Raw genomic sequence first — 13193 nt, forward strand, 5'->3', positions numbered from 1 at the left:
TTGAGCATCGTTTCTAAAGGAAAGTTCATTCTCCATCTACTTTATTGATGAAAAAAGTACAGTTGTAGAGTACATATGACCAGTAAATACCCATATTCCATCCATGGCACATTTTCCAGTAAATCATGATGCTACAATCATTAAAACATTTTGATTTACTAGATAGCAACCTGAAGTTGTGTAGAGAAGCATATACATTTCTATCAGAGTTGAGTTTTTTAAACTAGGTCTGATCTTTTTATCGTCCGTTCATTATAGAAAATCATTTAGGTTAGCACTATTAGCCCATTCTCTGTTGCTGTGGATGTTTGTGGTGCTTAACACATGATTCACCCACTCTGCATGCAGTCTCCCAGTTTGGTAACAAAGCAGTGCGTTTTCTTGAGAGTGCTGTGTTCTGATGAAGTCATCGTTATATAGTCGATATCTGGGTCATCCTGGTACTCTGATCATCCTGTAACACAAAAATACTCAGTACACATATAATGGATGCTTGTTGACATCTAGTGGTGGGAGGTGGAATGGAGCAGAGCCCCTTTTTGTTTCTGCTCTAGAGAGTGTATTTCATCATTTGGAAATACAATGATAGTCAGTCTGAAAAATATTTTAAATCACTGCTAACATTTCATTTGGTTTGATAACATGTGCAGGTGAACTGTATTCTGGAGGCTTTTGGCCATGCAAAGACCATGAGGAACAACAATTCGAGCCGCTTTATTAAACTATTGACCATCCAATACTGTGACAAGAGGAGGACGCTGCTCAGAGGTAACTATTTTTGTCAATATTGCTGTTTTTTTCTCTTTTATTTTCATACAATATAGTTTGTATTCTACATAAGAAACAAGAGTAGGTTGAAGAGCTATTAATTGCCAAGATATGTGCTTAATTATTCAAAATATCTATGTCCTAATTTTGGTAATAAAGAACAGTAATACATTCTTTATTTGGATCTTGTATTTTGAGCTAATCCCACATGTTAATCCTCATTTATTTATACATCAATTTATCAATGTTTTCACAGTCTGGACGTCCAAAAGCTTATTATATTAGTACATTGACATAAACCACAACACTTTTCATTATATATCTAAGGCGTGGTACCATAATGATGCCGTTTTCTTTGCAGTCAGGTGTACTATAGTGAAACACCACCAGGGGGCAGTAAAAGCCCATGAATCACACTTATGGAGTTTGTATTTGCATCCCATTTTCACCCCTGTTTACCTTACTAACCCAATTAATCAGATCAGTGAGCACTTCCCATCAAACAGTGGCCACAGGTTGAATGTTGAGTATTGGTGATTATAATCATAACCCCTGAGTTTTTATTTACACACTCCTGCTCCTGTTGCTAAAATATGAATCACACTTCATGTTTTAGCCCATGTGTATACCTACATGCTGGAGAAGTCTCGCCTGGTCCACCTGCCTCCTCACCAACACAGCTTCAGCATCTTCTATCTGATGGCTGAAGGCCTGTCACCTGAGGAGAAGTCTGCACTTTACCTGAACAATGTCTTGGCTCATAGGTATGTGGATGTCAGATGCTGTCTGCATATTAACAATTCAGAAAATCTCAGGTGAAAATAGATAGTGGGTGAATACTTGGTGATCTGGAGTACAAATGCTGTTTAGTTTAAATGGTTTGACATTTTATAAATCAACTGTAGAGGATTTACCTTGCTCACATAAAAACACTTAAGAACGCCTACAATTTACACTTGTCAATAGCATGATGATAATGTGATCCTTGAATCATTAAAGTTACATTCCGTCACTGGCATGACAATTTTAAAAGCTCCTTTTCTCCCAACTGCTTGTATGTGGTTGCTTAATGTCGTATCAAGCAGACTAAGTGCAGTAGGCAATAAGTGAGGATTATGTAAGTGTGTCCTTCAGAGCAACACCCTTTTTGCCCCCATGGTATAGTTAAAACAGTAAGGCAATCCACATGAGAAGAGTTTCAACTTTTGTTGAACAAGCATGTGTCTGCGTGTGCATTTTTGCACTTGTGCTTGTGTTGCACTCATGCATACTGTCTTACTCATAGAATTACATTGTAACTGTGAGTCACTGTTACTGTATCAAGATTCCACTGTACACCACCAGTGAAATAACCACTAACCTGAATGGTGCTATTTTAGAGATTGAGAAGCACACGAGCCACTGTGGCCTCACACTTACTCACTTTGTCTTTGTGTAGCTTTGCTGAGTCTGTGTGCTCCAGTTCTACAGATTTAAAACCCTGTTTACCCTTTTAACTTCCCTCCCAAACACAACTTTCTTGGATTGCATGCAATTCTGCAAATAACGTCAAGTGTTTGTGTCTGGGGCTCGCTCGTACAATTACACACACTAAAAATTCCTGCTGAGCACTTGGATACATTTTTGGAGTTGATGCATCTGTCATTGTTCTCTAATCATAGAAAGAGGCTTCCCCTAGTCCTGTTTGCTTTGTGATTGTCTGATATATTGATCCATGTCACCCCATGTTTGTGTTCTTACTCCAGGTATCTTAATGGAGGACTTCCAGGGGAGAACCCTCCAGTAGCTACAGCCTCTACCCAAAGCAAGGAACGCCTTGCAGCTGTTAAGCAAGCCCTGCGAGCTCTGGGCTTCAACAAGCAGGTATTAATTGGCACAGCATAGTTTCTGTAGAGCCTGTTTATTTGAAGGTTATTGACAGCAGTGATCACTTAAAGTTTTGATGTCACAGACCCTCAAATAAATCCATGTATCCAATTATATTCAACAGGCCATTGATTAGATTTTATCCCAGATTTTTTCTGGCACAAGCTGAGCCTGTAACAGTGTCTCAACGCAGGGATCCTTCAAAGGACAGAAAGGCTACAGGCTGAACTTTCACCTTGTCTGTACACTGTCGTCATGGAAAGCAAAACTAATTGTGCGGCCTTGTCAATTTATAAAATCAGATACTTCAAATTGTATGAATAGGATGTTGTTCTAGTCATACCCGATGACCTAATGACATGGTCGCAAGTAATTTCTCAACTTCACAAGTTCACGAGAATCGCTCATGGTCCATTAAACAATTGACCAGTATATTGAATAATTTAATATAATTGAATAATGGATTATAGGGTACTGAAGGCTGCACACACAACAGCTGTGTCCTTTCAACTCAGGCAGAAGATGCATTTGAAATGAGACAGGCATCATTGATCTTACATGACATAGTCAACCTACATATGTGAATTTCTTAGGATCTGGACTGTAAATTGGCAATGAGTTATAATTAATCCATGTAAATTCCAGTGTTACCAAATGTAGAAGAGGGACATTGATACATGCAGTGTGCACTGGTACAGTCCGTCCTGTACTCCACCAGCTGTATTCCCAGCTCATTATCAGGTTCTATTTTTAGATTTCCAGTCAGCATCTGTCAGCAGAGTGTGACCATCATCTAACCTTTTAATCCAGCAGTAGTCAATACACGCAGGGAAGGAAGAAGGTAACAGACGAATAGAGTGATAGATAGTGGTAGTATCAGAGGGCACTAGTGTCCACTGGATAAGAGAGAAAGACAAGGAGACAGAAGAAGAAGAGGGGGAGTAGCAGTAGAAGTGGTAGACCACCCATTGGTCTCTGTCTAAGCTCTCAACAGGGGACGACTCTCAGTCCAGACCCAAAGGTCAATTGTCATTAACACTCCCTATCGCTCCTTTTCTCTCCCTCGCTTCCTTTCTTCTCCTCCCAAAGCGGGGTGGTGGTGGTGGTCAGGGGACGGGGGGGCTCTGTATATAGAGTGTCAGACAGAGACTAATGCTTGTGTTTATCTCACAGATATCAGCTCCAATATCCTGCCTTGAGAGAGCACACATGCAGCCATATTCTCTCACACACACACACACACACACACACACACACACACGCACAGACACACACACACACACACAGAGGCGCACACCCTCAAACTCAAACATCCCCCCCTCTCACATCCAGAGGGGTGGGTAATGGGGTATTCCATTAAGCGTCCTCTACTCAAGGGCAAAAAGGAAGCTAGAGTGGGATGGAGGAAGAGAAGTGTGTGAATGGAGGCAGGAGGGTTGGCACGTCATGAATTATGAAAAAATGATGGGTTTTCTAAATGAAATAAGATTTTTAAAACATTTTTTGATCATGCAAAAGTCCTTGAAAATGCAAAACCAACAGTGTGTAAATAACTCTCTCAATACTAGAACCACCCTACCCTGTGTTTGACACTTGGCCCCATACCCATTTGTTCCTAATGAAGACCAGTGTTAGGGAACCAACCTTCTGAGAAAAGTAACTTGTTAGAGTACTTTTGCGTAACCAAAAATGAAAACTCCTTCGTAATTCCTAGCGCATGTTTTTAGTCAAGACCTCCTTTAAATATAATGACTGTACCATCATCACACAATGTCACATTTACAGCTCTTTATTGTATTAAAGTGGCTTCCAAAACATATGCCCACATACACGTTATAAGTTATAAAACTACATAGGCTATAGGCTTTCCAAACATATCCCTACATCACTGCAACAGAGCAGCAGGCTCTTGTTACCTGGGCACAACTTTCACATCACTGTAATGTTCTTGCTCTTATTTCCTCCCATGAAATCAAAATAATGTGAATATTTCACCAAAATGAATGCTGTCCCATCTTGCACGCCGAGCTGCTGTACACACGCAGTGATATAAACAGAGCACATAGCCCTGTACCTGCCTGCCAAAAAAGTAGTAACGGTGCAAATTTGTGATGATATTGGTTTACATTAAGAAAAACAAGAACATCATCAGCCTTTGAAGGTGGTTGGATTCAGAATCAATCAAAAGTTGTTTGATTTGATATTTTGTGTAAAGGAAGTATTAGCACTGACAAAAATTGAAATGTATGCTTTTGATTACATCACTATTTTGGTAATTTCCACTTCTTAGTGGTAGATATTTTAGTCTCTCTCACACTCTTTCTCTCTTTTCCACTGTCCCTCTCTCTGCCAGGAAGTTGACTCTGTGTTTATGCTGCTATCTGCTGTGCTCCATACTGGGGATCTGCGTTTTACTTTATTGACAGATGCCGATACAGCCTACCCTTCTGATCTGCAGCTGCTGGAAAGAGGTCAGTAACCCCCTCACATGACTGGGGTCACATTTCCCCCTTGTATGGAGGTGGGGAGGAGCGGGGAGGCGGGTGCATCACACTAGTCATGTTGTTTACATCGCTGTTATTGCTCCTCCTCCTCTGTCCTTCTGTCTGCTTGGCGGCTTGCCAACGCTAGCTAAAGGCCAGACAGTCACCTGTTTGGCTAGCCGTGTTTTGTGCCAAAAAGGTAACCATGGTGAGGATATAGCGCTCTGATACACACACTTTTTTTCCCCACTATTAGGGTCTGTGTTTTCTTTTCTCTCTCTGTCTTGCACTCTCATTATGCAACCAGCTCATGTGCTTCCGTGACCCCTAACCCTTGTGAGATGGTAAACAAATGACATCAGTGCCTGAAAAGGAAAGAGCTAGTCGTTGTCACGGAGATGTGATGTCATGGCTAGTGATGTCAGCAAAGAGATTCTGGGCGGCTGTCACCTGTTTCTGCTGCTTGTTTATGGGCTCTGCTCAGAAATTCTAATTTCTGCCAGCTCCACCGATTGATTCAGTGAGGCTGAGTTTGTTGTGATGGTAGTGTGATATCATCGTCAGAGCAGATTGGGTTCTGGGATGTTGTCAGCACTACCTTTCTGGCACTCATGTCCTCACAGTTAATATTTAATGGTGTTATTTTTATGTTTTCATCCTGTCATTCACTCTGCCTTTGTCTTCCTTTCCACAGTGGCTGGAATGTTGCAGGTGTCCTCCAGTGACTTAAGCACCGCCCTCACCTCCGACATTCAATACTTCAAAGGTAACTTCTTGCCAGCCTTTGCCATCACTTGCCTCTCCTTGTTTCCCCACACATTAGCACACCTACTCTGCTACAATGCTTACCAACTGATTGATCTTTACCACAAAGACAAGTAGAAGAAAAATGTCATTGCTGCTGTCTAATGTAAATATATCTGACTGAGGAGATAGGATCTGGAGCCTGCAGTTATAAATTCAATTTTTTTTTTCTAAGATTAAATGACACCCACAGAATTAACAACTTGATGTTGTCCCTAATTTGTCAGGTGACATGATTACTCGGCGCCACACTGTGGAGATGTCAGAGCAATACAGAGACCAACTGGCCAAGGCCATCTATGGACGTCTGTTCAGCTATCTGGTCAACAGTATCAATGATTACCTACAGGGACAGGACGACAGCATTGGGTATAGCGCTCTCTCTCTCTGTCTCTACCTCTGTATGTGTGAGTGTGTGCGCCCTCATGTGTTTCTGTGTACATTTATCCACATGTATGCCTACGGGTGTTTTCAGTGCAAACAACCAAGAAAGTTTCTTTCAAGGTTGTATATCTGTCATCACACATGAGCAGTCGCTCATTTTTGGCCACTGAAGTGACAGTAATATTGTAACATGACACATTGTTTAGAGCGGGGGCCTGGTTCAAATAAGTAATAGTAATAGTTCAAATTGTATGACATGAACAAATAGTTATGTACTCTCAACACTGAAATAGAAAATACTTAACAACAGGGTAGAGATGGAGGATACACCCAAGGTTTTTGTGGTGGTCTCATACAAACACACATACAGGTGGAGGCCATGTGATCCTTGGTGGAGTTTATGCTATGATGTCTTATCACCCTCACTAAGATAACCCAAGCTTCATCCTCTGGAATGTGTTTTTGTTTTGCCTTGTTTACAAACCAGCCATGGAATGTAATACATTTTGTCAACAGCACTACTTATGGCACAAGCCCTTAAGATGTGTTATTGTACGCGTGCACACACACACATATACGCGCACGCACACACACACATATACACACACACACACACACACACCACACAAACATGATCATTCTTGTTAGAGTGACGCAAGCCAGCAAACAAGTCCTCATGTTGATCCCCAAGTAAAAGTAGTGTAATAACAAATATGTTCTATCTGTTGCTTCCTTCCAGCGACCCTGCCTTAGAAATAGTGATCTTGGACATCTTCGGGTTTGAAGAATTTCAGAGGAATGGATTTGAGCAGGTAACCTATTAAATTTGAGTCTCTCTGAAAAATACACATCAATGTTTCGCTCCTCTTTGTTTTCTCATAAACTGTCTTCAAAAATAATGTCTCCTAAATGCAGTTTTGATATTCCCTGATACATATCACTGGTTTACAAGGCTGTCCTGAGCAATAGAAATCTGTCTGAATAGGGTGTGGTGTTGTAGTTTTAAGCAGAACTTAATCAAATTGGTAAAATATGTGGGGCTGTTATCTGTTTTAGCCTGAATATTTTAGTCTGTAATCGTAATGAATGAGGTGAGGTTTGTGGCTGACTGTGGCGTGACTTTCAGTTATCCTCAAATGAACTGAAGCCTGACACAGTGACAGCCTCTTTGCCTCAACCAGTGTGCGTATGTGTGTGTGTGGGGGGGGGGGGGTTTGTGTGCGTCTGTGTGGGTGGGAATGTTATTTTTACAGCATGACATTACAATTGTAATTACAATCATTCATAATTGATTTTCAATTCAAAATCAGATTTTTATGAAGTGTTTTCTATTTTTGTATGAAGGAATGTTAACATTCTCAAGGCGGCATTGTTCTAATTGTTGCAACAAACAGTGGCAGTTTCTTTCAGTGTGTTGGTCAGACAGTAACTTTAAACAAGACATTCATCAGTTTGGCTAAAGACCATCCATGCATAAATACAATACTTATTTTTTCTTGGAGAGGTTATTCAATCCTGCATCCAACACTTGCCTTTGTGGAGTATGAGATAGATGTAGTTTTTAGTCTTCCACAGCATCTCATAGCAACTACACGCTACCACACCGTACACTTATGTAGCTTATTTCGCAAGGAGAAACATTATGACATTATCAGAAACCATAAATCAATTTGTGATTTTTTTTTCTCTATTTGTAGGTCAGCTCTCTTTGTATGAATGTGTTTGTATGTGTCTCTGTGTGTGATTGCATTGCATAGTGTACTAGGAACATCATGTGCTTCTCTGTGTAGCTCACCTGTTATGGGCTATAAATCTGCCATGGGCTCATCAAGCATGCACTGTTAATAGACTACTCCATTGTAAGACCAGCAGGGATCAGGGGGACAAGTCTGTATATCACTCTCTTGCTCTCTCTCTTGCCTTGTGTGTGTGTGTGTGTGTGTGTGTGTGTGTGTGTGTGTGTGTGTGTGTGTGTGTGTGTCTGTGTGTCTGTGTGTCTGTGTAAGTGTGTGAGAGTGTGTGTGTGAGTGAGTGTGTGTGTGTGCCTTCGAATGTAATTCACAGTGCTCAAGAGGGTGCTTATTCCTGCTACTGTGTGTGTATGTCTACTGTTGTGCCTGTGTGCGACTTTGGTGTTCGTGTTTATGTGGCACTAAGATGTCAGTGGCCTTATGCTTAACTCTGGATGTTCTCTAATCCAAGTGGAAGCAAGGGATTGCCTGACCTTTCCTCTTGAGGTCACAGAGAAAGCAAGAGTAAGTGTAAAAGAAGAGATGGGAGGAGGGGTGGTTAGGATTAGGTAAGAAAAGTGAGACTGTCTCTAGCAGGCAGTGGCAGTATCCGCCTCTCCTCTGGCCGCCTACTGATATCAGCCACATACGTTTACCTGCCTCCCACAAAAGAGGAGGAGCAAGTTCTGGATGATCTTTACAGTACATGTTCACATCAGTGATAAACAAACCCTTACACTCTGACATGTTTGTACACAGGCAGACACACAGGCAGACACGCTCCACACTTGCAGCATGACCAGGGTCATTAGTGCTTGTTAATTAGAGCTGTGTTTGTCGGGGGTGTGTTGTACCTGCTCAGCACTATGCTAATGAGTTAACTCAATCAACCACCTGCAGGGACTAAGCCTTTAATGGAGTAGACTTGCTTGAAGACAAAGAATAGAGAAACACTGATGGTAGAAAAAAAAGGATTTTAGTCGCTCACACCACAGAACAACACACCTCCAGATCAGCACTTCTCAATCATTGGACCGTGAGCCAAATGTGGGTCATGGCACTGTTCTGAGAGTCAAAGCCCAAAGAGAAACATCCCCTATGATTTTCACACATCTAGCTAATGAACAATCAGATACATATTGTAGGGAACATTACCCTGAAGCTTAAGGGTGCAGGGCGACCTATTAAAAGGCTGATTTTGATCAATCAATACAACAAAAATATGTTCACTTTAATCTTATTTTTAAACAAGATTTTGTATTTTATGATATTGCTTTCATATTGTTTTGCTTAATCTCGCATCTATTTTCTTTTTCTTTTTTTTTTCTTTTGTTGTTTCACTTTATGACATTTTTGGGTTCAGGTTAAATTTAAGCAGGCCTGTTGTCCTGTGGCGTTCTAATTCATGTTCTACATTCCCTCTGAATGCATCAATGTGACAGGTCACACTTAAGTCTCCCTTCCAGACACACACACAGCAGACAGTTATTTGTTTGACTCCTCCTTGGGTTGTGAGTGATTGATTAACTGCTGGGTGAGAAAGAGTTCATGTGTCTCTGCAAGAACACATTTTCTATACCAGACAGGCCCTACTGTGTACACTGTGCATGAGGTGTCTCCTGTGAGCAGTTTTCCAGATTTCAGGGTCTGGTTTGTCATATGAATAGTTATTTATGCTCCATTGACTCCCCTGTGCTACAGAGGGTTGGGTTTGTGATTGCATTTGTGCATTTGTTTGCTTTGAAACATTCAACACTGTGTCTCAGAGGAACCTCACCATGTGCACTGATGTGTGTGTTCACAAGTTGGCATGTGAGTCTTAAATGTGTGTGTTGTGTGCATTCCAGCTGTGTGGGAACATGACCAACGAGCGGCTGAGGCAGTACGTCTCTGAGGTTCTCTTCCAGCAGGAGCAGGCTGAGTGTCTGCAGGAGGGCATCACCATGGAGACCACACGCTCTCCTGGCAACCAGCCAGCTGTTCTGGACTTCTTTCTTCAGGTTCTGTAAATTACTGGTTTACCCTAGTCCAGTTCAGGTTGGTCTCTCATGATGCCTAGACGGTTTAGAAGGTTTAGAAGGTTTATTTTCTTTTGGGGTGGGGGATGGTGATGATGGATTCAGCAAATGTACTGTATTGCTGTTTCTATTTTTTGTTGTTTGTTCAATTTATTTGAAAGTGAAATCGACCATTGGCCATTTCTTTCAGCACTGTTAACTGGGGGCCGACATTGTGCAGCAGCAATAAAAACAGCCTGATGTGTTTTTAATATGTTGAAATCAAATGAAGCGGGGGCCTAGTTCAAGAAAACACTTTTAAGGGACAGTTGTCATAATAGCCATTAGTAAGTGAACTCTTGAACAGTGACAGAAGCTTAGATTAATACTCATTTGGAAAAATCTCTTGAGTTTAAGATATTAAAAGATCATATTTATTGGTTTGCCTTGTGTTTACTTTGTTGCCTATTATAGATTCATAAAGAGTAATGTAAAAGAGTTGAGGTACAGATTTTGCCCACACTGATGTTGAGGTTTTTTGTGTAAAAAATAAAACCAAAACTAGAATGTGACTGGTCGTCCTGGTAGCCCAGTGATTAAGATGCATACCATGTGATCACAACATGTCCCCAGTTTGAGTGTGGCCAGCGATCTTTCTTGAATGTTACCCCTCATTTTTTGACCCCATGTTTCCCACTACATGTATCAATGCAGGCTGAAATGCCAAAATATCTAAAACAAAGGAACATGACTGAAGCTATATGCTGAGAGAGGGACTACGCTACCCTAGGGGGATCAATAAATGTGTCACCAGGAAATAATTTATTACTTTTATTATCAAGGATGCTTTGTAAACATGAGTGACATAAATAACATGGCTCTGCTGTTTGCCTCCCTCTGCAGAAGCCTCAGGGACTGCTGTGTGTGTTAGATGAGGAGAGCCAGAGCCTACGGCCAGCAGAGCAGACTCTGTACAAGAGACTGTCAGCTCAGCTTGACTCCAACCCAACTCATGGCCTCTCTCTCACCACCAAGGATGGCAATGGAAACCCCCCACCCAAAGATCAAGGCCCAGCCTTTATCGTCAGCCACTATGCTGGCCAGGTGTGTTGTGCTGTACTGCATGCATGTATGTAGGGCTGTGCACACAACATGAAATCAATGCAATTTTCTGTCATTATGTTTTTCTTAGAAACACACTCGTCATTTTCTATGACATGGTTGTGTTTCAGTTGATGGAACAAATATTTTGTGTTTCCTCTTAGAGTTGCAAAAGTAATACAGACTGTATTTATTTATCTTAGTTTTGTTCTGTGTTGTATTTACTAAAGTTAGTATGTGCCCACTTGACTGACACTCACTTTTGTTCATCAGCACCCGTAAACCTAGCTGCAATATCTTCACCATATGAGTTGTTTCCACTATCTGAATAAGACTGGGCGCTCATGGTTATTTACATTGCTTAAAACCTCTAGGTGGAACCATGCCCACTTAAGTTTCTCTGTTAGGAACACATTCATACAAAAAACACAGTAACTGACAGTGATTGGTTGTTTGTACTTGGGGATAAGATGTTATTGCGCTTTCAAGTGAATTAAAGAGGATGGCTATATGACAACCTTTCTGAAGGAATTCATTAATCAACCATATAATAAATAAGCTTCAGTTCTTACTGTAAGATACTTAAACATTTGTATTCATATGCAATATATAAAAGGTAAAGCAGTATGTCAGTTATGAGCTCCTACTTCAGTAAGCTTGATGTTTTTACGCAGAAGAAGTGAATTGACATGACTCATACAATCTTCCTAGAGGCTTTTAATAAGTCCGGAAACATTATTTCAACTGAAAAAGTCAACAATTCAACTCATCAACTGCCCTTGTCATCATATTTGTGGTTCAATACAGTCATGTTTGGGCAGCTATATATTTGTGTTGGTGATTCATTGAACATTTGTGACAAATACAAGTTGAATCTCCACATTTTTAGCAAGAGAAGACTCAGTGTTGCCAACCACAACAGCCACTGATTTTCCTTCTTATTTATTCTGTCAAAACATAGTCATATGGATACTTAATAGGAAATAAAGGGTAGAAGAAATAGCTTTGGCAAGTGCTCCATCTCACCACATTATATTCATAAATAAGATTTTTTTATGCTGCCATATCTTACACCCGATTGAGCTTCAGTCAGTCTTACATACATTGTATAGTCATACATTGGTATATTCATAAATCTTTTATGCTGCGCTTAATGCATAATTAAATGTACTGCATAAGTATTAAAGTGAATGTCTATGTATGATTTGTTTTTCCTTTAGATTTCATATGACCTCACGGGATCACTCACAAGAAACAAGGACTCCCTTCCTCAGAATATCTTGTTTACAATGAAGTGTAAGTACCCAATGAATAACACATATGAGCACATTGTGGCGTCAGAGCACGTTTGATCACAAAGATGCCCTCTAGCCTAAACTAACAGCACACAAAACAACTCTTTCTTTAAGTGTGGCTATGTTTGCATGTGTGTGTTTCGTCGCATATGCAGCAGACAGCACTGTCTGTGTGTATATTGTCTATTAAGGTCCCAGATGTGGGGTGTTGTGGTTAGAAGGACACAGGCAGTCGTTGTGTGGTTGCCAGAGTAGCTTTGCGTCCAGCAGCCTAATTGCTATAATTTCCATGATGAAGCTAATCTTCTAAAGGCTAGCCCTTCACTCACACTTGGCTGTTGTTCCTTCATCTGACCAAGTTGATGCGTTGCTGCCTTTCATCGCTAACACTTAGTGGGCATTCAGACTGAAAACAGCCCTGTGTTAAAACAACGCAGGGGGCTACAGTAGTGGGGGGTTTTGTTTAAGGTACCAGTGAGACATGAAATATAATCCAGGAAGCCCAGTATGAGTAACAGATGAATGCATTGAAAGCCTAATCAAATTTCAGAACACTGCTGAGCGGTTTATAATACACAGAAACAGGATTTTAGACCTCTGTTAAGTTATCACTATGGTAACCACACTATTTGTCACAAAGATTACAAAGTTAACTGTAGAAATACAGCATTCATGTTACAACGTAAGCTAGCACTTATGTGCGTGTGCATGAACATGATTGACAAATGCAGCACCTTGCCACGTGACATCACATTGCATTGGAGC

The 13193-nt window shown here is 40.9% G+C and overlaps 1 protein-coding gene across 1 annotated transcript in view; it reads left to right on the forward strand.

Moving 5' to 3' along the window:
- Positions 1-13193, forward strand: part of myo16 (myosin XVI) — a 79320-nt gene that overhangs the window by 40969 nt on the left and 25158 nt on the right. The window contains exons 15-24 of the mRNA XM_053329024.1: positions 651-768; positions 1385-1532; positions 2514-2631; positions 4988-5105; positions 5812-5883; positions 6149-6290; positions 7045-7117; positions 9883-10035; positions 10936-11136; positions 12354-12429. Of these exons, the coding sequence (XP_053184999.1) occupies positions 651-768; positions 1385-1532; positions 2514-2631; positions 4988-5105; positions 5812-5883; positions 6149-6290; positions 7045-7117; positions 9883-10035; positions 10936-11136; positions 12354-12429 (1219 nt within the window). The remainder of the gene's footprint in view (positions 1-650; positions 769-1384; positions 1533-2513; positions 2632-4987; positions 5106-5811; positions 5884-6148; positions 6291-7044; positions 7118-9882; positions 10036-10935; positions 11137-12353; positions 12430-13193) is intronic.

This window comes from Scomber japonicus, chromosome 11 (assembly GCF_027409825.1).
Source record: "Scomber japonicus isolate fScoJap1 chromosome 11, fScoJap1.pri, whole genome shotgun sequence".
Taxonomy (NCBI): Eukaryota; Metazoa; Chordata; class Actinopteri; order Scombriformes; family Scombridae; genus Scomber; species Scomber japonicus.